The sequence below is a fragment of the Chinchilla lanigera genome, unplaced genomic scaffold, assembly GCF_000276665.1.
Source record: "Chinchilla lanigera isolate Chin_1 unplaced genomic scaffold, ChiLan1.0 scaffold00013, whole genome shotgun sequence".
NCBI classification, from domain to species: Eukaryota; Metazoa; Chordata; class Mammalia; order Rodentia; family Chinchillidae; genus Chinchilla; species Chinchilla lanigera.
Genome location: NW_004955414.1, coordinates 4,885,058 through 4,912,285, shown reverse-complemented (window position 1 = coordinate 4,912,285; position 27,228 = coordinate 4,885,058). Strand labels below are relative to the sequence as shown.

The 27,228-nt window shown below is 38.0% G+C and overlaps 1 protein-coding gene across 1 annotated transcript in view; it reads right to left on the bottom strand.

The window, feature by feature from the left end:
• The window catches only part of Grm5 (glutamate receptor, metabotropic 5), a gene marked incomplete at its 3' end in the record, with an annotated part of 495,155 nt that overhangs the window by 7,114 nt on the left and 460,813 nt on the right, over nt 1-27,228 (bottom strand). The window contains exon 9 of the mRNA XM_005380433.1: nt 7,901-7,996. Within this exon, the coding sequence (XP_005380490.1) occupies nt 7,901-7,996 (96 nt within the window). The remainder of the gene's footprint in view (nt 1-7,900; nt 7,997-27,228) is intronic.

Below are 27,228 nucleotides of genomic sequence, written 5' to 3'. Positions count from 1 at the left end.
ATGAAGTGGGGCTTAAATGAAGCCTGAAGATTGAGGAGATTAACATAGATAGACAATATCCATCTAATAGGTGTATTGTCTACATGGTTTAGAAGCTAATTCCACATGGCTAATCCGAGAAAAACCTCCGCACAGCCTGGGAGGTTCTGTGAGAAACAATTCACCGCCCCCACTGTAATGTTTCCTACAGTGGTGTTAGTCCCTGACAAAATCTTTGCAGGAGAACCACTCCGTCCTCTTTGAACTCAGCTTTGCTTTAACAGTAATAGAAGCCTTGCCCAAAAGTTGCATGTCCACCCTTGGTGGGATTTTAAAGAGCCTACTGGCGCTGGCCCGCATGCGATCTCCCCATGGGTCCTCATGAAGAAAAAGGATTTTAACTGTATGATGTGACACAGAAGCAGGTGCTAAGCTTGTACATTTTGTTGAGATATGGCAGTTTTGATTCAGAATTCAGTTATCTGAACTCAGACTTTTAGTTACTCCACACCCTGACATTAAAGTTCTAGTTTTAGCTAAAATCTTTCAGCTAAGAGTAGAGGAAGTTTTAGTTTCTGAATTCTTTTTTCCAAAGCAGGAAATGTTTTCTTCCAGCAATCACAATAAAACAAAAATTACGACTTAGGAAAGAGATAATGAAACCAGACACAGCTGTTTTGTATTTGTAGCCTGGTGCAGCCAAAAACATTGTGGAAGAATTTAGCTTGATTCAAACCTTGCAGAAAAACATGGGCTTGGGACTGGTGGCAAAGAGACTCCTGGAAGAAGAATAGTTCCTGTTGCAATAGAACATTGCTCCTCACAAGGTATTTTCACCTGCGTTATATTTGACCTTCACAATAGCTGTCTGACGCAGAATTTTTCAAACGTTGCCTTTGTACAAGTCAGCTATCTCACTAACTCAGAGCATTCCAAGGTTGCAGCTAAATGCACGTCCTGTGCTCAGTGTGATGCCTGGTGCAGGGTAGGTGCGCTAAGAGTGGTAGTGAAATGAAGTGAATTATTGCATCTTGGATGCTTGGCATGGGCAGGTATTAGTAACCTGATCTACAGGTGTGAAAGCAGAAATATATAGAATTAAGCTAAATGGTTCAAGTCAAAGTAAATTATAGAATAGTACCCCATGTATACTCCAAGAAGTATAAAGTATAATGGTGATAAATCATTAGGTGTAGTAAGCTTATTTCATATATATTTGAATTTATACTATGAGGCATACAGATTTACGTATAAGTAATGAATAAATATTTCTAAATGTAATTTTGTGTTGAATCAATTCATAATGATTTGGAAAATGTTCAAGTAGAAGAACTAATTGATTTAAATTTTCAGAATACTCATCTTTGCTAAGTAACTTCTGCTACATTTCAGTAGTATTCACCTGATAGGGATACAGTAAGAGTAAATGAAAATAATTGCAAGATTTTAACTATATAGTGAGGTGAATGTATCAATAGGAAGCATCTTTCAAAAATTTACTTTCTCCTCTAAAGTATATCTAAGTATATCTAAGCTTGTAAGGTTTATCTAAGTATCCATTTGTATTTGACTATGTGTATGTCAGGCTGCTCCCTCTTTTTTTTTTTTTTTTTTTTTGAGACAGGGTCTCACTATGTAGTTCAGGCTAGCCTTGAGCTCACTTTGCAGCCCAAGCTGGTCTCAAACTTGCAAAGATCCTCCTGCCTCAACCTCCTGAGTGCTGGGATTACAAGAGTGCACCACCATGCCCAGCTGCTCCCTTTTTGGTTTGGCATTTGTTACATCAGAAACTACTTTGATTTCCTTCTTCCTTATTAGAGGAAATTATAAGCTATCAAATATATTTTCTCAAGGAAAATACATGCAAATTTATACATACACTCATACATAACTAATAAATTATCTACAAAATTGTGTGTATGAGAGAGAGAGTATTTGTGTGTATAGTATATTTCTCAAGATGTATGTTTCATAGTCAAGGACAGCAGCCTTGCACACAACTTTGAGTGTCTCCTTCCCTTTAGATGAAAGGACAATGGAGGAGAAACTGAGACAAGAATGTCATGAAGGATAAGCACATCAATCACTATTTTCACAGGCTTAAGAGAAGTCTGGCCTATAATTGCAATTGTAGTAACATAAATATACTGTCAGTAATTAGTTATTCTCTTAGAAAAATAAGCAAAAGGAATTAGGAACCTGTGGCCCTTTGTAAAGCTAGTGATTACTACTAAACTCCAAACATGTGCTATTCTGAGACTTTGCAGCTCTTTTAAAAGGATTTCCTGGGAAGTTGTTTTAAGATTTTGAGGATTAGCATAAGCTACTCAGAACACATGATTTTGATCGTTTCTTTTTTGATCAACAAATTTTTATAAAATTAATTGGCTAATGGTATAGCAAATAATGGGAACAGATGGCTTATAAATAAGTACTAGAGTCAAATTAGACACACAAAATAAAACTAACTTCTGTGAGATTTCTCAAGATTTTATTATGTAAGCGTTCACTGAGAATCTCTAAGGAGGGCATGTAGTGTATAGTTCTGGCCATGTTATTGTCATTTGTACCCCCACGGGTATCTTCTTCACTTGGTCTAGCATGCCTCGGAATAATAAAATAATAGTGTTATTGTAGGGATTCTTGAAGCTCGACCTTGTAACCATGTTATCTGCCTCTTCTCTAAGGTGAGGCTGTATTATCTGGATCACAGAAATAACACCTTAACACAGTTTATTGATCTTTCAGGTTCTATCAACTGAGTTTTATTTTTATTATTATCACCTTTGGGGTGAAGATTTTCTTATACTTTCCTGAATATACCATGGTTCCCAAAATAGTGCTACATACAAACTAAAAGATTTCCCTTCTGCTTTTGTTGATTGGTTGACCAGAATACTTAGGTTAGGAGTCAGTCTGTGAAGGACCTTGCATTTCAAGTGTAAATTTGGATTGTTTCGTAGGTGACAGGTATTGTAATGGTAAGGATATGAATTCCAGTATTCGATTGAATTGTGTCACAATTTGGGCTCTACCACTTATGTGTTTTCAAAGACTAGATAAATGATCATGCAGACAGAGCACTTAAAACAGCGTCTGGTTTATCTAAGTATCCAATACATGTTGGATGCTTTCATAGGTAACCATGACAGAGGATGAATTTTAAAAGACAGAGCATATCATTAGCTTTCATTTTTACTTATTTAAATTGATTTTTAGAAAAATGACCATGGTGGCTTGATATGGGACAAAAACTTTAGTAATAGTGGTATTATCTAAAATTAATGAATGTCTGTTGAGTGTTAGGGAGTATGCTGAGTTTTGTAATTGCATGGTCTCATTTAATTTTTGCAGCATTACCATGAGAGAAGTGTTATATCCCTTTCTTTTACAGAAAATCAAATTAAAGGGTTGAACTGATCACACTCTGGCTAGTGCCTGAACCAGATTTTAAAGTCCCTTTAATTTCACAGTTCTCATGTAATTGCTCTAAAACTTAAATTGTTTGATATTCTTGAACTTCATTTTTCTCATATATACCATGGAAATGAAGAATAGTTTCCTTATATGTTTGTGGGAGAACTTAATGCATAAATATATAAAGGAACTTAATACATATAGTGTCTAATACATAGCAATTATAGTAATAATGGCATTCATTATAATCATTATTAGCCTTAGGATTTTAGATTTCTAAATATAAATTAGAATGCTAATTTGAAGTTTGCTTTGGCGAAGAGGTAAGTGAATACTACTGCAAAAGTTACTAATCTATTGCTAACAACTAGCTCTCCTCTACTATAATAGAAGGCAGAATCTCTTTCTTTTTTTAGACCCTGATTTTTATATAACTGTGTGCCTATCTTTTCTGAAGACTCAAATCAGATTTGTTACTATTTACTTTTAATTACTCTTCGGTTTTTTTTTTTTTTTCAGTTTTTTTAATTAGTACACGTTTGCAATGTATAATTATTACTGGTCTAAACTACAGTTTATGATATAAAAAGTTAATTTGAGGCATGTATTGTCCTGTGGGAGAGGAGTTTCATATTAATTGCAGTTATTAGTTTTCTGACTTTGTTCTCTCATGCACTGCCGACCCTAATCATATCTTATTCATTTATCTACAAAGTCTTTTTTTGGCTCATGGTAGGAGCTCAGTAAAAAGCTGTATGTGAAAGAAGAAATAAAGAATGAAAGGCAAAACAATTTTAGCATAGACATCATCTTCTGGGGCTACCTTTCAAGCTGAGATCCTATCAGTTTAATAAATTCTATTATAACATCCCTGTTACTAAATTTTCTAAAGCTTCATTAAACATTTTCACCCACTATAATTAGATACGGCATATACTTGCTTAAAGTCAGTTATGCAACTGATTGAAATTAACATTTCACAGACTGATATGAAATAGTAGCAATAAAATTTTTTTGATTCATAATAAAAATAACCTCTTATCACCCTCCTTTTTTCTAGTACTCATAAGGATCTACTGATCTATCAATTTTTTTTTGAATGAAGAAACCCTTTCTCCAAGAGAGACTGGGAGGTGCAGAATGTGTAAGGATTTTCTTTGTGGAGCACAACACGAGCATCAGAGTGCACTCCCATGGCACACCCCTACTGAGGCCAGAGATAGTAATATTCAGTACTGAGGTTGTCCTCGTTCCCGAGGGTGGAGCTCCTTGGTATGAATTGATGTGGTAACAGAATTTAAATAATTTCAAATTCTTTCAGCACTTCCCTATCTAGGGCTGTCTTTCAATTTTTCTGCAATCCGTTAGATTCACCCCCAAAAAACACTCTGGATTGTCCACTTTGAACATACAAAGAATAACATGTTATACTATATTCAGACAGAAAAAAAGATTTTTCTTCTAATGGGAAAACTCTAACATACTATTTTAGGAAGCTAGAGTGTTGTAAGTACATAAAAAGTTCTCATTCCTGTCCCAATGAGCGGGTACGGTGAGGAGGGCAGAAATGAGAGAGCATGTGGTAAGGCCCTGACAATGCTAAAGAAGAACTAATAGTCCACAACTTTTCTTCTCTCTTACGGCTCCTGGCTTTAGGAGAATTGTCCCATACCATTGTGGAATCCCGTCCATTCTATAGTTTCATCATAGGAAACTTAGGTACATGAGATGGGGAACAATTCTTGTTTTTCTGACTGGGTGTTCAGTAAAGGCCACAGAACCAGCCCAGATCTTTGCAGAGTAAATGTAAGGCTTCACTAGGGAAGCCAGCTGGGGAAGCTGTGGGGGTGGATTACAAAGAAAGCCTTACTAGTTGATACTAAAAGTGCCAGCAGTCACCTCATATACAGTATTTTCCCCAGCCTTTCAATCCTAGAGTAAGAAAATTGCGATTAACTACTATAGTCCTTTACCTAGAAACTGTTTTTAAGGAAGTCATCTCCTTGACATCCTCCTTTGAACCTTATTACTCCCGGATAAATGTTATTATATAGGTATATTTATGTGACTGAATAAGTTGGAGAGCATAACAGATACAAAGGTCTTCTTAATGTTGCCCCTTTTTCTGTACATCTGCAGAGTTTTTCTGTTCCCTGAAGGAAAGCTTTATTAGAGCAGTGAAGGACTCCTCACAACTCCCCCCATCTGATATTTAGTGCTAAAGAAATGAGAAGGAAAATAAATTAGAAAGGATCATTTGTTCGCAATTAGCTCTGCCTATCTGTGGGGCTGAGGCCATTACTTGCAGAAAATGTCTTTTTCCCCGCTTCCCCAGCAGGACGTATCATTGTCATAAGACTTGACATAACCTTGTCTATGTCCAAACAAATAAGGAAAAAAAGCTACATGGAATTTTGCTGCTGTAGAAAAGCTTGGACCATTCCTGGAGAAAATATATTGAATTAGCATCCTCTTTAGATCTGGGTCTGACCCAAGGAAGCTTGCTGTGTTTGATTTAGTGTCTGTTTACGCCCTGTTTGTGCTCCCCACCCCCATTCTCAGTCAAGGCAGCACCGAGCAAACGTCGTGTCTGAACTACCAAGATCTGAGAGTGCTGAGCACGGACTGAGCATTCCTGTGAGCACTGCACGGCGTGACTGAGATGTAATGCTTACCAAAGACAGATCCGTGTCATTTCTATATGAATGGACTGTTCTGACACACCTGTTTACAGACTTACTAAATCAGATGAGCTTGGGCATGTTCAGGGTAGTATGGCCGTAGACAACAGACTCGCTAAATTAGAATGATATAGGAAACTTACTATAGAGCAGATTTCTAGCTTCTGTCACTCATAGTTTTCCCAGTATGTTTGGTAGGTGGCCACAAGTGCTGGGGTTTTAGATTTCAAACCAGAAGTTCCCTGGGATGTATCTCTGCACCCTCACTTAGTGCACTCACTTTTGCCTGACCTGCCATGGGGCAGTGATGTATGCCTAACTGCGAGGACAGAAAGTAGGCCAGTTTGGAACATAAGCAACAAGAAACGAGAAGCCCCAATAGCGCTCTGCTGAGTTACTCCAACAGGATCATCAAGTGAGGCCCACCTTCCAGGAACACTCAGATCCAAAGAACTATACAAAGAGATTGTGAACAGAAGCTAACAGTAAATACTGTGCTTGTGTACATACTCTCATGGCCTTGTCTCTGGGAGCCATGGACAGAATGGGCCAGCCTTTTGGCCACAACTAGTATTAATCATTGCTTAGGCTGTGCACCCATAATTCTGGGAACCATTTCACAGACTACCATGTGAATTGCCTCAAACAGTTGTGCAATGCAGTGGTGCTTGAAAACAGTGTTTCATTATTTTGAAAAGAAGAAGGAGCCCACCACTGAGGAAGCAAACACAGTGTTTTGGGATGAAACTTTAACAGAATTCAATGACATCATCTTCTTGTTATGCAGTCGGGTCTCAAGCTGCACTGTCAGCACATGCAAACACATAATGACACACTCTACTTCCTGGTCCTCTCCCTGTCGCTCATCCAGGCTGATATGCATCAGTTTTCCCTGCACCTCTGTACCACAGGTGGGTTGAGAACTACCACAACAAATGAGAAGTGAAGAGGTAGTTCATGGTGAGTGATTCCTCAATTTAAGGCTTCTCTAGCGTTCTGCAGCTGTTTAATGACAATCCTGATTGCCTTTATCTCCAGAGCCCTTTTGCTGAAACCAAGTCCCATGCAAATAAGCACGTTCATTTCATGCAGCACAGCTCAGTTAATGCTTGTAGTTCTAAACACCCCAGCTTACTGAGAACAGCTCTGTTGGAAATGCCTAGTACAAAAGAACATGCATAGCGCAGCAACAGGGAGTACTCATCAACAACAGGGGCAAGTAAAGGAGCTGCAAAGGTACAGTAGCTAAAGGAGGATGAGCTTTCCTGATTTCAGTTCAAGAAAAGTCTCTTGCCTCTACAGTTCATCGGTTTGGCATGGCGTTTGCTATTGGCTGTGAAATGTTGTTACATTCAAAGTAAATCAGATTAATTTCCAAGCTTGTCTGGCATTAGGGTCAGGAGTGTCCCCTCAATTGTGATCTTTCCCTCAAACCAGTCCTAAGCTTTTGCATTGGTTTTATTAAGTGATTGCATAGCCCTGAAATGTGAATTTCCTCCGATCTCTTTCACTTTGCAAACTCCAAAACCATCAGACCAATAAGTAAAAACTCAAGGGGGACTGACTGTTAGCTACGGCTTCAGACATGCAAAGCACACAACCCTGAGAGACAGCAGCATCTGGGACAGGAGGCTCCCTTTACTTCACATGAGGATGGCATGGGCTTTACAAATCAAACCCACACAGAAAAACAGATGTGGCCCAGATTGGTTACACAGTATGGGACTCATAGTGGAGCGAGGACCCAGACCAGGGAGCCACCTGTTCCTCTAGCTTGCATACATTTATGTCACACCACCTCAAGCTACTCACAGTTTGCTTACCTGCTCATGGTTGCTCTCCCACCATTCCCCATACTCCCTTTGGGGGTGAAACACTCTATTTCCGACTTGTGCTGGGCCAGCCTCCTGTCTTTATACCTGGTGAGCATGAACAAGGACAGGAGCAAACAGAAAGGCATGATTGTGTGCTGTAACTGCCAGGCTGAGGAGGAGCCATGATCACAGAGAGGGTCACCTCATGCCAGAACAGGTATTCTTGCTTCTCAGTGCATTGGCTGACCTGTGATACTGATTTGGTATTTGTGATGGCATATAGAAAACAATTGAGCATGACTTTAATACTTCTGAATGAAACCACATGTAATTTATCCCTTTTTTTAATCCTGATTAATCTGTGAATTCATCATGTCTAATAGTCAATTCTAAAAGGATGCAAATCCTAGCATGTAAAAAAAAGATTATATTAATCATTAATTACAAACAATTTAGTGCTTACCACATATCATACACTGTTCTACAACTTTACTTAAATTTAATGCTGTCAACAGACCTGTAGTAGAGGCTTTGCTGTTATTACTTCCATATAACTGATGAAGTAAAGGTTAAATAAATTGATTAAAGGCAAACAAAAGTTGTTGGGCTGATCTTTCAAAATAAAGTCAACGTTTATAATTTATACTTTAGTCATTATAATGCGTTGCTTTTCATTATCTGTGTTTTCAAAAGCTAAATCTTATCACAATCAATCTTCACTGAGTGTTACTATGTCTGAATATTATATTAGACACTTGCATTACCAAAAGAGAGAAGATACATTACTTGGATATGAGAGGTTCCTGTAACTATGAAATTAAAGTTGACAGTAAATATTGGGTTGCTTACATCTTGTAATGTGATCCAATAGCTTTTGTATTAGAATTAGCAGTTTGCCTCTCCCACAGAGTACTAAGTATTTAATCTAAAATGAACAGGCCAGCCAAGTGGCACATGTCTGTAATCCCAGTACTCTGAGAGGCCGAGGCAGCATGATCACAAGTTTGGCCTAGCCTAGACATCTTAGTAACACCCTGTCTCCAAACTGAAAATAAAAAAGGGCTGGAAATGTATCTCAGTGTAAAGGCTCTAGGTTCAATCCCCAAGAAAGAAAGAAAGAAAGAAAGAAAGAAAGAAAGAAAAAGAAAGAAAGAGAAAAAGAAAGGAAGGAAGGAAGAAAGGAAGGTTGAGTGACCCCTAATATTATTTTCCGACAAGGTACAAGTCCTTATGTGTCAATGACAGGTTTTTCTTTGATTATATGCTTTTGCAGAATAATCTTTTTTACTTGTCAGTTTCAATCTGCTGGGTAGCTAGAAAACCACTATTCTTCCCCTTTAAGAAACAGACTGACTTCATCAAAGTCACAAGCCTCGTTAGTAGAAAACAACTTTGCACAGAGCATTCAAGGACCCATGACTGAGGTCTTATTACCTTTTCCCCATAAACCGGAGCCTGATACGATTCCAGTTCCTCTATGTTCCTAGTATTCAATAGACAGTGATAGAATGAGTTACTGTCATAAAACTTGGAATGTAGTCATTTTTTACTTCATTTTTATGGTGTTTCAAAAGTAAAATAAAACAATGTAACAAAATTAAATAATCATAGGTCCTGGTGTGGAAGGCTTCTTATTTTTTCTCTTTTCTAAAATATTCAAAGTAGTATTTGAATGAAAATGAATCATTAAATCAAACCCAAATGTATATAATGGATACACATATAGTGGAAGTTAACTGAGCACCTAATACATTCTAAAAAATTTGCTTTATTCTTGGCTGTAGAGATAGCGCTCCACAAATAGTGAGAGGAAAGGATAAGAAACATGCTCCCATGTAACCTTAGAACTAGACCATAAAGAATAAAAGAGGGCCAGGGATATAGCTCAGCAGCATAAGCCCTGCCTGGCAAGTGCAAGGTCCTGAGTTCGATTCTCGGTACAAAAAAAAAAAAAAAAAAATAGAAAAAACTTGGAAGACTTTGTTAAAATTACTAAAGCATCAGACCAAACCAGGTCAAGAAGGCTTCATTTTACCAAATAAAATACCTTAGAAAAGAATCCCTTGTGAAGAACCAGTGTGAATGACTACTCAGGTCTATCCAAACATTTTTTGCTTATTCATAAATTGTATTGCACAAAATACTACTCTACAACCTAAATGAAAATAATATTGCTCAAATAACAAATTACTGGTGGTCAATAAACTTCTTTAAAAGGATAATGTATTTAGAGTGTTTTCTACTAGTCTAATTGTTAAATGAATCAATTAAATCCTTCATAAATGACTTAAAAATACCGACACATTTCATGCACATAAGCTCCTCCCTCCCTTTCTCTCTCTAACACACACAGTGCCAGGTTATCTCCATTTATGAAATATGAAAAATATTTTAAACATCTTATTGTATCAAAAGTAAGAGTTCTCACCAAAACCCCAAAATAAACCTAAACAAAACCTTCCAAATAAACAGATTGAGTTCAAGTTTCTGTTAGCTGATTATTCTCGCAAACTGTAGACTTCTATATTTGTGGTCAATTCAGCTTTGACAATTTGAGTTTATAGGTCAGAACCTTGTCATGAAAGACTCTCACAAAAGTTTTACGAGATTTCAGAATGATTTGTTCTGGAAGAAGTTTTGGTTGTTTTCCGTGAAGATTTTTTTTGTTCTTTTTACTGCGTTCAGAAAGCCCTAGCTTCTCTTCGCTAGGTGTATGGGCCCGGATTTACATGGTGGGACTGGATAGTAAATATCTCTCCACAGTGCCTGAGTTCAGAGGTTTCATTTCTTCGTTTCACCCTCACTGCGAATACCCAGTGAATGTTGGCTTGTTGAGAGGTTTATGTGAGCTTTATGATCCAGAAGGAATATATGAGTGTAGAATGAGGTAAAAGAGTAGAATAAAATGGAGATATTTATGGAATGAATATTAGGTGAAATATCGGGTGTTGGCAGTGATGCCTGAGCTGGAAGGAAAAGAGTGACAGTTTGATATTGGAAGTTAATGTTTCCTATGTGAGAGAGACTTGAGGCGGTAAGTCTGAGTAAATCGCCAAAAGTAAGATGGTAGCGCACATGGCAACTCAGGCACTAGAACTAGGGGGAAAGACGCCATGTGACGGTTTGTTCTCTGTATGGGCATTAAAGCTTCTCAGCATAATAGCAGAACTTGGGCTGACAGAAATTGCTCATTCAAGAGTAGTACTTATAAACAAAGTTGAAAGGGAGTGAAAAAACGAGGCCATAAATTCCAAAAAGTCCGAGTTTTAGTATGAGGATGTAGAAACAGATGGCCCCTCTCCCGTGTCCTGTGAAACACGTGATGCGGAAGGACAGCGACCTCACCTGGAAGCGACGTGGGGGCAGGGTGTCCATTTGTCACTGAATCCTGTACTCACGATGCTGGTTCAAGCCAGCATCATCTTTTAAAGTTGTGAGAGATTTTTAAATAGATTCTGCTTTTGTCTTTATTCATTTTTCTGCATCCAGCCCAACCCAACCCAATCCAAGCTCCACACCGCACGCAGAATAATCTTGTGGAAATACAATCCATCGCATATCACCCCCTTTCTACTTAAAGCTCTCAATTAATTATCCCTCTCTCTGAGTAAATTCTAAATTTTTTACTGTACAGGAAAACAGTGACTCCTCCTCCTTTTCTCCTTTTCCTTTGTCTCCCGCTCTTTCCCTTCTCTCCCTCTCCTCTTCCTCCTTCTCTTCCTTTCCCTTCTCTCCCTCTTCTCCTCCTCCCTTCCCTTCCCTTCCCTTCTCTCCCTCTCCTCCTTTTCCTCCTCCTCAAAGAGCGGTCTAGCTTCTCCCCTCTCTTATTACCTCTCTGGTGCCATACTTCTTCTCTCCCTTGCCCACGCTGATCGTGCTGCTGGAGGATGCCAGGCCTCCTATTACCATAGAGTCCTTGCTATACTCAGATATCAGGTATCCCTCTTTCAAATTTGCTTTCAGATATCCCTTTCTTAATGCTTTCTGCCGTGACCACCCATAGTCAAAAAGACAGTCTTCATCCCCTCTTCCTGCTATAGTATTCTGATTTTTCAGAAATATTTATCCAAAAAAAAAAGAAAAAGAAATATTTATCCAACACAACTTATATTTTACTTATTTATTTTATGTACTGTCTGCTTTCCCCATTGAAATCTCCTATGGAATATAAACTCTCTGAAGCTATAAATTTAGAATTATTTTACATAGTACTATCTTCCCAGTGCCTATGACATGGCCAAGCTTATTACAGATGATAATATTTGTTGAATGAAGGTGTGCATGGGTGGATGAATACAAAGAGAATCAAGTTATGGGGAAATTTTCATTTAAAAAGGAAGGAATATTAGCAAGCTTATATTCAGTGATCTTAGACCTTTGAATAAAGTTAGAGTAATAATGAAAGTAAAATGGCTGATAGTTGAGTTTTGTGAAAGTGAGTGAAAAAGTTAAGTAACCAATGGAGACAGTTCTGTGGTCTAGGTATTTAATACCAAAAATTCATATGTTGAAGTCCTAATCCTTAAAGTAATCATATTAGGAGGTTGGACCTTTGGGATATGATGGCAGCACCCTCATCAATGGGATTCATACTTTCAAAACAGAGGCCTCAGGGAGTTTCCATGCTTCTTCCACCAGGTGATGACATAGCAAAACAACAACAAAAAAACCCAAAAAACAAACAAACAAAAACACCATCTATGAACATTTAAGGGACCTTAGCCAGATACTGAAGTGCCAATTCCTTGACTGTGGGTTTCTCAGCCCTCAGAACGGTGAAAAGTAACTGCTCGTTGTTCATGAGCCACGCATTTTTGGGGAGCATTCTAGCAACCTGCACAAACTAAAAGGACGGAGCTTGTAAAGTCATCAGGAAAGTAGGAAAAAGGATGGGCAAGAAGTGAAACTCTGAAGTCTGGAAGCTCATACAGAAGGTAGCATTTCTTTCCTTTAGGGAAATCTTACTTTTAGATACTGGCAGTCATAAAGTGATGAGAGGAGCTGTGATATCATATATTTAAATAACACTTAAGTATTATGAAAAAAATCTTTCCTTACCATTTAATTCCTTCAAGAAACTCAGTAGGACAACTGGTATCCTCACCCTTCAAATAAGGAGCTGTGGCTCAGAAAGCTTCCTACTCTGTCCTAGCACCCATTGCTAGTAAGTCACACATATGGGATGATCAGAAGCCAAGTATTTTACCTCCAAATCTCATGCTTCTTATTAACACCTCCTAGTTTTCTTCATTATGTGCTAAAAAATAAAACAAACTTTATTGAAATTGTCCGATGACATTTCTGAAAGATCAGCAAGGTCATACATAAAGATAATAGTGAGTACTTAGTACAGTTAGGTGTGGAGCATAAAATAAACTTATTTATAGGTCAAATTTGACATATAAGAGCTAAGTAGAATAAATCATCCTCCAGGCCTTCTGCTAGCATGCAAACAGAATGCCCTTTCCCTGTCTGCAGTTCACCTAGACAGGAATATGTCAAAAATATGCAGGCTGTAAGAGATGGCTACGGACAACTGACAACTAGTGATGCTGAGTGAGACACACTGTGGCCGCAGAAGACAGACAAGAGTAGGGGGACAGGATCTCAGGAGCTCCAAAGTGCCCCCAGGAGATCTGATTTCAGCAAAGTAGAGTGACAAGAAGAAAGTGCTTGAGGAGGGCAGAATGACAATCACAATGGACCTTCGGTGTGGAGAGAAAGAGTGATACAGAATTTAAGATGCTCACCCTTACAGTGTGATATTGCAAAGTCGTTCCCTAGTTCAATTTCATCCTTCAAACTTGTATGTATGTATATGTAAGTAAATATTTTGGGGTAGTTTTCTAAATATTCCAGCAAAACTTGTGGTCTCCATACACATACACAAATATTTTGCTTAGACTTGAAATGCCAACTGGATTCATCCAAAAATTTGAGATTAAAGAAATTGAGCATGATTAATAGCCCTATAAAATAATGTCAGAAGCAAACATAAATTTTGAAAATATTTCCTGCCAAGGAATTACTACACTGTGCTCTATAAAAATAAAGGAAGGTAGAAGCTGACAGGTGGGGAAGCCATGTAAATAAGCAATTAAAATGTAAAGAATCAGCTGTAATGACAATAATTCTATTCATGGGAATTTATTCTAGGTTTGTTTTTTGTTGTTGTTGTTTTTTGTTTTTGTTTGTTTTTTGTTTTTCTTCTGGTACCAGGAATTGAACTCATGACCTTGCACTTGCCAGGCAGGCGCTTTGCTGCTGAGCTAAACCTCCAGCCCTGGAATTTATTCTAGGGAAATAGTTCAACAGATGCTCAAAGGTTTCTGCACAAAGATTTTTTTCCTTTCATTGTGATAGAAAATGGCAAAAGCTAAATAGCACAAGAACAAAACAATCACTGGAGAATAGACTAATAAATTATAGCAGCACAATATTATGGAAATGTGTTATGTTTTGTCCTGAGTAAAGATTTTTATTTATCTTAAAGAGAGTTCCCAAAGGATCTATTTTAATCTCACTTATGAGAAGTTGTTTACAGATATGAATCATTTTACCTAATTGCCTCTCCTGGTGTACTTTCCTCAACTTTGCTATTTATTACATCATCAATATTATTCTAGGAAGATAGAATTGAAACTGTATTCAGGTGCTATATAAGCTTCCACAGCATCCTCAGTAGGAAAAATGTTTCAGGGAGAAGATAGAGTTGATCAGTGAAATGGTTTTCACAGGCAAACAAAATCAGCTTCAAGGAACATTACAGTAAAGCATTAGTTAAAATTTCTGGCATTTTAGAGTGTAATCTTATGCCTAAAACAGGTGAGTTAACTTTCAGCAGGGATTTCGCTTTACATTGTTGTACATGAACAACTTCAAAGGCCTTTAACTGGGTACCAATGACAATAATAGCCACTATTTACCAAACCCTGGTGTATACCTGACACTGTTCTAAAGTACATATCTTATTTTTCTAACATAATCATTAGGAATTAGTACTGCCTTCTTTTTTTATAAAAGAAGAAGAACTAGGATATAGGGAAACTACATATCTTTACCCAAGGCCAATAATGGTGTGTTTTTCTTATTTCTGGAATGCCATCTACACACATTAGTTGTACCCTTCATTGGGCCTAGTTCTGTCTTTAAGTGGCTTAAGAGGCACTGGTCTATTTTTAAAAATCTTTTCACTCTTTTTTTATGATCTCTTTGGCTTGAGCCACAGGCTTTGCTCTGTCTTGAACCTTTTCACCCTATTGGGTAGTAAACCTGAGTGGTCCTGTGTGCTCACTTGCATTGAGATTTGCAGTAGCAGCTTGATTTTCTGTCTGGAGACAGATGGACCTCAACCCTACACTTCTCTGTGGAAGCAGATTTGCTCTGAAGCTGATGTGAATCAGGACCTTCACTCACCATAGCCTCTTGCAGGGTCCCACTCCTATTTTCATATCATTATGCTGCCGCTTCTTAAAAATTATAAAAACTTCAGGCTTCATGAAGCCTGGCACACAATAGCATATTACTTAGCCATACAAGAAATAGAATTTTTTTTTCATTTCCTTCAAGATAGAAGAGTATATGCAACAGCAGGCAGAAACACCAAAACAACACCCAGGACTTGCAAGCAGATTTATTTATGTCAATAGGTACCAATCGAGATCATTCCCAGACTATCAGGCCCCAATCTCTGGGGATCTGGAGCTTATATGGGATAAGCAAGCAGGAAGTACAGAGGCAGAATGGCTTGTCAGTTGGGGACTGGTTTATACAATGTGCATCACAGTGACCAGCTGTTTCTAAGAGACAGGAGCAACCGGATCTGGAATTGGAATTATTGCCTGGGCAACTAACAAGCTAAGGTCTACTGGCTGGCGGTTGGGGACATTTTTGCCACATTTAGAGTACATTATATTAAGTGAAATAAGTCAGGCATAGAAAGATAGCTGCTGCCTGTGGTCACTTACATGTAGAAGCTAAAATGTTTGTCTCGTAGAAGTAGAGAGGAACACTGCAGTAACCAGCATCTGGGAACACTTCAGGGGAGAGAAGTTCACAGAGAAAACAGTTGACAGGAACAGAGGCACAGTTTTACAGGAGGAATAACTTGTCTTCTATAGCCCAGGAGGGTGAGTGTAGTTGAGGACAATTACTTGTGTATTTCAAAATATGTAGTAGAGGGGTAGGGGATATAGCTCAGAGACACAAGCACCTGCCTGGCAAATGCAAGGTCCTGAGTTCAATTCCCGTACCAAAAAAAAAAAAAAAAAATGTAGTAGAGAAGATTGTAAATATTCCCAACACAAAGAGATGATAAATGTGTGAGATAGTGAACATGCCTGTTATCCTAATTTCATCATTAAACATCATATGCATATATTGAAATACCATACTGTATTTCCTAAATACATATAATCAAAATTAAGAATAAATAAGAACAAGGAAAAAAGACAACCCTGGACCTACCTCTGCTTCCCAAAATTTACCTGTCACCCCATTAGAGAAGCAGAAGCGGATTGTACCATATTATGTTCACAGTGTCTTATACAGTCTGAGTATGTTATATAACTTCCCAGTCTGTAAGTTGAAATCTTAGAGCTCCAGTAAGGTAATTTATATAAAATACTTGACCTTAATAGATAGTTAATAATGTTACTTTCATACCTATCATTTTCTTCTCTATTAACAGCTTGTATAACCCAGAAGTTTTTTTCATAGATGATGTCCTCTTTCTCCATGTCTCTTTATAATACCATGCATCCTCATGGGGGACAGGGCTGGTATAGTGTTTATTAAATCTTGCAGGCTAATTAATCTTTGACTTTTGCCCATTCTGGACCAAGCTGATATGATCTTCTTGGCCCCGCACACCTAATTTATACTGCTGTGATCTGTGCTGGATTTGAAAGGGATACAGATAGTGGATTCTTTTCTATTTCATCTCAGCCTGTCTCACCTGTCCATCTCTATAGAATCCTATTCTCTTCTTTCATAACACTTACTGCAAACTGGAGTTAGACTCATGTTTGATTCTCAGTTCCTTATCTCCCCTTCTTAGTGGACTAAACTTCACAGGGACAAGGAAACATCTGTTGTAATAAACACCTGACACATTGTCTGGTATACAGCAGCAACTCAACAAATGGTTACGCATGAATGCAGCTGTGAACATGGTAAAAACAAGTAACAAGGGAGGCGACTTTACCCAAATCTAAGCCCATCTCGTTTGGCGTTCCCCTCCTCTAGTGCACAGGATTCCATCCCCGAGTTCTCGGCCTGCCCCAGCTCCTCTGTTGGCCACCCTCCTTCCTCCTGTAGTCTGCTCTCTCCCCCTTGGTGCCCCTTGAGTTCCTCTTGTCTTAGGTCCACACCTAACACCTTCCCTTCTGTTTTGCACCATTCTCTTTCTGGACCACTTAGGAAAAATTAGAGAAAAAAGTATTTAGAATTTTGCAAAGAAGTGTATTTCTCTCAGGTTTTAAAATCACATTTGATTCTGACAAAAACAAGGGTTAAGTGGGGGTAAGGAAAGGACGGTGGGGTGTTCCTAGCCCCTGCATGTCTGTGAGGAATGACAGAGAAGAGGCATGTTTTACTGAGTTAGTTGCAGGGGAAGCAAGCTTGGCAAGTCCTGGGTCCTCTAAACTGTGTTTGTGTGCAAGTCTCTGAAGAATCATCTCTCCTTTACGGTAGGAGAGGAGGGGGTCTAAAGTCACAATGTTGTGATGAGGAACTGACTTTCTACTGCATTTTATGTTTCATAAGGCAATTGTGTTTTTCCTGGTTTTAGGAAAATGTTTTATGGTCTGTTATAATTATACACAATTACAATAGATGGATTTACTAATTTTGGTATTTCTAAGCAAATACCTATCACAGTAATTGAAGTATTTGTCAGAATAGAGGAACAGTTTATAATGGGTGTGTTGGGTAATTTTCTATCATTGCTGGGACAAAATAACTGACACCCAAATTTAAGGAAAGAGAGGTTTATTTAGCTCACTGTCTGTGGAGGTTTCAGTCCATACTGGGCTGGTTCCAAGGCAGAGTGGCACATGGCAGAAGGCAAGTGTTCATGGTGGCAGAACATAGCAAAGCAACAATAGCAAAAGGGAGGAATGGTGGCAAGTAGCCTCTTTCCCTCCCTTACATCGTAAACAGGCTACCCCCACCTAAGGGGAGTGTAGCTCTCACATAATCTCCATGTCCTCCTCTTCCACAGGCTCAGGACGTATACAAAGTAAGCACCGTGGCTTCCTGTTGAGTCACTTAGCTAAACTTCTAGACTCCCCAAGTTGACACAATGTATCAGCCATAACAATGGGAGACACCCAAAGAAACATTTACTAGTACTCCTTAGGTACTTGTTATGTGCCATACACTAAACTAGGAGTTTATCACAGATGAAAGTGATATGCTATTATACAAATATATTTCTTCATCTCTCAGTATCTGCAAGGGATGATTTCCGGGATCATTTGTAGATAACAAAATCTCAAGATTTAATTGGGAGGAAACTGTTCAAAAGAAAAGGGAAATACGGGGGAAAGGGGAAAGGACACACACACACACACACACACACACACACACACACACACACACAAGATAGTTAAGATATACAGCTAGTTCATTGAAAAGAAAGATTTGTGCTAATATTGTTTGGACAGAATCATGCCTATATCCTGTACTTTGTGTAACTACTATGAAGATAACAGTATGCAGTGTCTTAATTATTGTTACTCTCTTATTAGCCTTTTTTGAAGCTGTTTCATTTGTATTTCTGTTTAAAACAAAGAAAAACCAAGATTCTCAAGTCCCTTATATAAAATGGTGTAGTTTTGCAAATAACCTATCTACTTCCTCCTATATATATTTTCTTTTCCTTTTTTTATTTTAAAACTTAAAAAAACTCACAAAACAATGAAGACAAAATCAAAACAACAAAAACTGCACATGACTTCAAAACAAAATGATAGGAATTAACAATGGTTGCTACATTACATACTGTTATCTTCAAAGCAGTTGCTCAGTCCACCAGACGTAAATATGTTAAATCATCTCTAGATGATGTATAACATTTAACATAACATAAATATTGTATAAATAACTTTTATACTGTATCATTTGGAAAATGGTGAGAAAAATAAGTCTATATCTTGTTTGGATAAGCAAGTTTGGATACAAAGTTTTTTTAATCGTTTCAAACCATGGTTGATTGATCTGCGAAGGCAAGACCTGTAGAAATGGAGAGCTTTCTCTATATATATGTATATGGAGAACTTAGTTATAAATATATACATATATAAGCACATATACAGAGAACATACATAGATAGACAAACACACATGTATATATGCACATACAGAATCACACACATATCTCCAGGTAATCATACACAAAACACACATAGATAAATATATAGCACTTCTTCAATTTTCTCTTTGTCTCTTTTATTCCTAAATTTGTTGGTATAATTTAGATATACATAACAACCATATTCATCAAAGGATATTTGTAACTGTACATAATATATTTTGATTCCTCTTTTTCTCCCAACCCCCTTCCCTCCCTTTAACCCCCTCTCCCTTTCTTTATTGACAAAGATTTGTTTCCATTTTATCCTTTTTTCATTTTTTTCTTTTCCCTTACTTTCTTTACCTCCCCCAGTTTTCCTCTCCTTTTGAACAATTTCTTCCTATTTCACAATATGTATTACACATTTAGGTTCTTATTTACACTTTCAATTTCTCACTTATATATAAGCCTATATATATATGCACATATATATGCATATATAAAGAGGATGTACATATACATACATAGGTATACACACATGTATATATGCACATAGAGAATCATACACATATCTCCATATAATCATACACAAAACACACACACATAGATAAATATATAATACTTCTTCAAATTTTGCTAGACTAAGTAGACATTAGTTTGACATAGGCAGTATGTCACTATAACTAAATGCACTGGCTTTGGAGCTACTTTACATGAGTGATTCTGAACAATGTCACTCACCAGATAAATGACTTTTAACAACTCATAAAAAGAGGGGAATATCAGAGCCACATTTGGCCTGCTGTACTTTAAAATTTATACTCTAGGGTGCCAGATTAAAGAAGGTAATAAAAATTACCAAAGGGATAACTAATATGAAAGCTCAAGCAAGCATACAGGGGAGGCACTGTGCTATGAATTTTTCACGTATTGTTTTAAAGATCCTGAAAATCCTGTGATTGCTATGGATGATCTTAACGACAAGAGAACTATACTTCAAGTAATGAAATGTTTCTGACTGTAAATAATATACCTAGACACGTACTCTGTCTGTACCTTCTGGGTCCCTGGCATAACCTCAAGAAAGTGTTAGTCACAGCCTCTTGATTCCAGGAAGTTAGAATCTAATTGGGATGACAAATACCACTAGCACAGACAAATAAGTAGACAAAACTAAATTCATGGTAAAGATAACAACATCTGTGTGTGACTAGGATGAAAAGATCAAGCCTGTGGAACTAAAATAGAGAAGGGTGTGGCAGAACTAGGACTGACCCTCTGCAGAAAGGCATGTCATGCACTTCACATAAGTGTTATAAGAAGTCCATGGCGTGAAAACATAAGATTTTCTTTTCCTGCTACCTTTCTTTCCTGTCTCAGCTATCAAGAGAACTAAAGGTCTTAGTTTTCTCTTTCATTTCTAGTAACGAGGGCAGGGTGTAGAAGGAGGTAGTAAAGGAAAACAGTGGAGTAAGCTCCCTGCCTTCCTCATGATCCAGAAATACAGTAGTGCAACCTTCTTGAAGCCAGAGACCTCATATAGTGACTGTAGCAATGATCTGATCCTGCTAAGCTCCACTAAGAACATATGCTGAGTGAAAGAATAAATGAATCTGAAGGATAAAGATGAATTATTTCAGGGAAGAACCAGAGCAGTCAAAGGAGAGAAAAAATACCACAATCAAGATTCCTTCCATCTGGCTGTCTTCCTTTGAGGCCTCTCCTGTCCAGTCTTATACTATCAATTATTTTCGTTTTTGTGCACCTTCAGGGTTGTCTATGAAGGCTTAAAGCATCTACCATTCTTTACTGACATTTTTTGTTTACATCTCTGTCTCTGGTAGGAGGAGAGGAATTATCTGGGAAAGAACAGTAATTTATTTATTTTTGTACCTCTAGTTCTCAAAATATCATCTAGTAATGGCAGAAAATAAGGTGAATGATACAGTTCCTCAGCACGAGGTATCTCTTTATTACTGTTGCTGGGGTAATGACACTCACGGAGCAGAGAACCCTGCTGTCCTTCCTCTGACATCTGGACGGCTATTCCCTTCTCTAGCTCGTTTGTTTTGATACCCGGTACACACTTTAGATGTCTCTTATCGTTTGCCTTACTTATGTCATTTAATCCATTAATCTGTTTCATTCTCCATAAATGTGCGAGTTGCCCGCTCCTGCCTCCTTTTGTGAAACTGCCCACTAACCCCTGCGCTGGTGCTCCTGCCCCTCTGGTGAGGCTCTGCTGCCCTCTAGGGGCAGAGCGTATCATGTACTTTTCAGGTCCCCGTCCCTCTACACTGGGCAGCACAGTACTAGTGTAGGTGAGTCATGCCCTGTCATGGCAAGGTTACCATCCCCTACTCCCAGAATGTTTGCCTGCGCCTACGGTCAGTCCCCAGCTTCGAAACCTGTGGCTGTATGGTGTCGTCTGTTCAGGAACATGCGACGGGCATAAATAAGGGAGCTGTGAAGAAGTGAAACCTTTCATAAATAGCCTTGGAGAAGGGTTCCGGGGACTTGTGGTGATTTTGGCATCAGACGGGTGCTAGCTATGACTATTCCACCTCTGTCTGGGTCATGTATACACTGTATCAACGTGTGCCATGGACTCCAACGTGTGCCATGGACTCCAGCAGGCAACACGGAGATTTTTCTATCTGCAAACAGTGACTTTTATCTTTGCCCGGACTTTGGGAGACAAAGAACTTCCCCAAAGTTTGCTAAACTCCAATGCACTGCCAGTTGCATATCAAGCGGTGAACTCTTAACTGTTTAATTTGACTTCTTGAGCTGGGAACTGCTGACCACGCGTGGAGATGTGAAACACTCTCTTCCCTGTGTATCACTGATCACCGGCATCTGGTGATGTTAACCTTCAGAAATCTTTTGGCCAGTTCTCAGCCTTCCCTTTATTTACCTAATCTCTGGCCTCGGTCCTTAACCCTCCCAAGGGGCTTCAACACCTAAACTCTTCTGTCTTTTCACCAGTTTTTCTAGCAGTCTCTTGGACTTGTCCACACAGATGTTGCTTAGAAATCTTACATTTAAAATTCCCAAGCACATCTTTCTTCAAACTTGTTCTCCTTTACCGAGCCCCAAGCCCCGGGACTTTTCCTCCTTAACCCCTGCCATCAATGAATGAAAGTGGCTCTTTCTAACTGTACCCTTTTATTTTAGTATGTTCTCCTCTGAGATCGTAGGACATATTATTAACACGTCCAAACTTAATTACTGATTTCCCTTTTCAAATGTCTCCTTCCCAAGGTTGAATTCCATTGCTCCAAATCCTCCCGTTAACCCATGAAAATACCCAGGTTTCATGTTTGTTTCTTCCCTCTCCTTTGTACACAACTGCAATCGCCACTAAGTTCCTCATTGCACTTTCTAGCTGAAGCCTCTCACCTACTTGTCTGATTCTTCTGTCTATTTTTGGCACTATGACTTCTCTTTCATCTGTAGAGACAAGAAGATTCTCTTTGACATATTAATTTTATCTTATAAGTCCTCTTCTTAATGTTAAACTTCACTGTCAACTTTCTTGTTATATTGTACACTTAAAATAAAAATATAAAACTTGTACTTTTTCTAGTCTGATAATCAAATACCAGTCAATATTTTTCTCTTACCACTACTTATTTTTTTATTTTACTCCAATCAGAAATAATTGTTTGTTTATGCTCTGAAATAACACCACTAGTCCAGCTTCTTTTCACTTACTCTTCCTTCTACCTAAAATACTTATCCTTTATTTTTCAGGTCTGTGTTATATTTCTCACTTAATTCTCTCTCTTCAACTTATTCAGAGAAGCTGTTCATTATATTAAATCCAAAGTATCTACAATTTTTCCCAATCCACCTTACTATAGCATCTCATTGTACTTCATTTTTAATTGAGACTAATGTTATGTGTTTATATTTTGTTGCCATTGCCTCTGACTACACTTGAATTTCTGTGAAGTTGAGATTTTGTTTTATTCTCATTGTCTATTAAATTTGTTTACTGGTACATGGCACATTCTCAGTGGAAATTCCAGATGTACTAGTGGACACAGTCAGAATATTAAAATATTCCAGAATGATCCTATGTTCCAATTGTAAGAATTTGGCTAAATAGAACTTCTCTTTTTTGGGGAAGATATTCCTATAAAAGATCTACACTATAGCATTCAAAACTGGGAAAGGTTATTTTCCTATATCCCACAGATAATTTATAAAAGTTGGAGGCATATAAGAAGTTTTAAAATAGTATTACAAAGATAGGGACATCATACACATCATAATAGCTTGAAGGTCATGTTTCTTCATGTGTGTGTGTGTGTGTGTGTGTGTGTGTGTGTGTGTGTGTGTATGGCCATAGCCATCGAAGTGAATGGTACAGTCATGAACACAGCATATGCATGTTTTCAGCTGTAGACTACAGTGAGGAAAATGGTATAAATGGAATGAGTGAGACAGGTGGCGAGGAGTTTAGTATCCAATAATGCTCTGTGGGAAGAGCACTGCAGCACAGCTCCTTGAGGTTCACTGGTGCAGCAGTTTGATGTATGAATCAAATTTATGCTTATGAGGAACATGAGATAAAATTAAAAAGGTAAAAAATTTGAACTGAACATGCAGTGAGGGGTTTTAAATTTCAAAAATTTATTTTTCAGCAAAAGTGGGGAAGCAGTGAATATTTTTTACTTTGTTAGGTGTATTAACTTTTTTATTGTTGTGAAATACAGAGAATCCGGAGATACAGAGATACTGTATTAGATTTGTATAGCAGTTGTGGAAATAAAAATTAAGATTGAAAAAATCAGAACTTAAAATATCCTCAGTAGCATCAACTGTTTTATTGAATATTGGTTAAATTGAGGACAAGGAAACGTTAAGCATGGCTTGTTTTTGAAAATGGGAAGCAGAAGAACTTGTCATATTTAACAGAAACCTGGAAAGAAAGAAATCACTGCTGAAGTGTTTACTTGACGTGCTAGAGACGTTCAGGTATATTGGGGTTCAGCTGGGGCCAGGTATGAAAATGGAACTATCCAGTGGTCATCTGTGCACCTACAGATAGAGACCAAGAGAGGACAGAAGCTGATGACTGACAGAGTAGTGATGGCTGCGTTCTCCAGTGGCAGCAGAAAGAGTAGAAAGCCAGGGACCATGGCTGGATGCAGGGAGCACCTACAGTGAGGAGGCAGCAGGTACCCACAAGTGGCCCCAGCTACTCTTTTGTGCCTGTTTTAACCTTGGTTGAAATACTTAAGTAACTCACACACCACTGACTTATCCTTCTTTTCCATGCTCCTTGTGAGTTTCTTTAACGGATCACTGGAAGTTGAAATTCTGTCAAAAAATCTGTGATTTCACCTTGAGTCTCTCTTTTCAGAACAATAGGAACATATTTTTCAGCCAAGGAAGGATGGGGAGTATAATGAGGCACAGTGGAAAGACCGTGCTTAATGAGCTGATGAACCTGAGTTCCCATTGCCTGAATCACAATCGCAGTGCACAGTCCTGGAGAACTCATTTCATCTCTTTGAGCCTCATTTTCCACAGCTGTAGGCATTGGTATGCACTGGTGTACAGTGTCATTGCACAAATTAAACAGCATATGTAACAGCACCTGTGCTTTGAAGGGGCCAGATAAGTATTTGTTCTCCTATTTTTTCCAGCGCAGTTCTAGCTCTATGTCTACCAGCTGACGAGTGTACTGTCACCGTGTGACGACTGCCTCTGTGCAGTGCGGTGGGAGGGAGGGCACAGGATGGAAACAACAGAGGGTGGCCGAGTGACTGAGGAACAGTGTTGTTATTTTAGCCAAAAATCTAGAGAATAGTCTTATTTTCTCCTTTATTTCTTCATCTATATCTAAGGATTAGAGCTTGATGCAATAAAAAGCATTGTTAACTCACAGAATTATCCCTGAGGCATACTCTTCTCTCAGATGAAAAGTTATGATCTGAAGGAGATACATCTTGCATGCCCTTGATATGCTGCAGCGAGGCCGCTTTCAAGAGGGAGTCATTCAGATATTTCTTAAAACCGTAATTTTTTTTTTTTAAAAACTGCTCAGTTTGCCTTATTACACAACTTCATCAATTAATCAAAAATGTAATAAAATTCAAATAGCAAATGATCCCACTAACATTACATATAGATTAAAATTCTCTCTAACTGTAGAATTCAAGAATACCAATTCACTATGCAAAGGGGCTGTTTTATGTGCAGTTCATCATATTCATCCAGACATAGTCTTTTGTACAGCCACAAACATATTTTAATTATTGCAGAGCAAAGCTAATTAATTGACTGTTTCCAAGCATTCCTCCAACCAAAGTAAAACACCTTGCATACATCATTCATAACATTACAACCCACCAAATCCAAGTCTTCTTTGTGTTTACTTTCTACAAGAAAGGAATATATTTAAATGGTATAATATCTTGTAGTGGTTAGCGAGACTTAGAAGGTTGACCACCTCTGTTGGAAAATAAACTACTGCTGAGCGCAGATTTACCACTAGGGGAGGAGGCAGGCAGGGTTTCATGGGAGAGACTAGAGAAGATGCTGTGCTAGTTGCTGGTAACATGAAAGCAATGTCTGTAAGAAATTTACAACTTAATATGGAGGAGAAAACTATATAACCAGTGCTAATCACCCTATCTTTTTCATTACTATTATAAACATGTATCAAATTATCCCATTGTATTCAATGACTATGTTCAGTACTATGCATCAGTTAAAAATATTTTTGAGACTGGATCTCACTCTATTGCAGAGGTTCTTTTTCAACTCTTGGGTTCATGTGATCCTCCTGCCTCATCATCCTCCTGTGTACTGGGGACAGGTGGCATGATGTGTCGATTTACTTAGGGCAACAAAGTATTTTCTAGGTAAAGAGAGAAAAGTGCAACCATTATTAGAGGCAAGGAAAAAATGTACACAGACGAAACATAAAGAAAAGCTCATGGCTGGGAGTATTTGGAGAATCCTGCAGTTCAGCACTGTAGTATAGTATGTGTTTGAGATTAACTGGAGGAAGATTAATGGCTGGAACACCTAGCCTGGAGGCTAGGTAAGCTAGATGGGTAGCTGGACTCAAGACTGAGAATGTCAAATCATCAAGGGGCAAATCATTAAGGCTTTGGGGGCTTGTGGAGAAGTTTTGTCATTTTATGTTTTAAGACACTTATAGTCACTAAAGTTAATTTAAATGTTGGATAATATGATCAAAACTGTACTTTAGGAAGATAACTCTGGAGGTTGTTGGGGCAGGCCAAGAACAGAAACTCAGGATATTAGTTCCACAGCTTTAATGATAGGTTGGGAGGGCTTGGTTGATAGAAATATCAATGAGAATGCAAACTATACAGAAAACAAGTTTGGGAAATGGCCTTTTGGACATGAAGGGTATGAAAAGTAAAAATGTCAAGGATGAAGTAGGTTTGGTGAGTTTGAAACTGCATCTTTTATTTGGAGAGGAAATAAAAGGAAATAAATCTTCAATGCTAAGTTTTGAAGAGGTGATGATGAAATTATTATTTAATTTCTTTCTCAAAATTATTTCCTCTGTTAACCTGTCTTACACATTAAAATGCCCTGTATAGTCAAATACACTTAATTCTAAAAGTTCACTTGAATGCTTGCATGAAGTGAGTGCTTAAGATGTAAGGGTTGAGGGGCTGGGGATTTAGCTCAGCGGCAAAGCACCTGCCTGGCAAGCACAAAGTCATGAGATTGATTCCTGGTACTGGAAGAAAAACAAAAAAACAAACAAACAAAAAAAGATGTAATGGTTGAATTACTATATCAACTTCTCAAATATATCTTTCACAAGCTAATATATTCTTAAATGAACAATGTTAGAAATAGTCTTCATGTATAAAAAGAAAATAAATCCTAAATGATAAAAGCAAACCACTTACTATATATGTGTCTACCCATAGGAAACATGTGCTACTCCTGTTGTGAATTTTGTTCAAGTCAGTGCTGTCTGCATCTGGCAGACATTTCAGCGGAGGAAGTAAACATTCTTTTTTTTTTTTTTTTTTTTT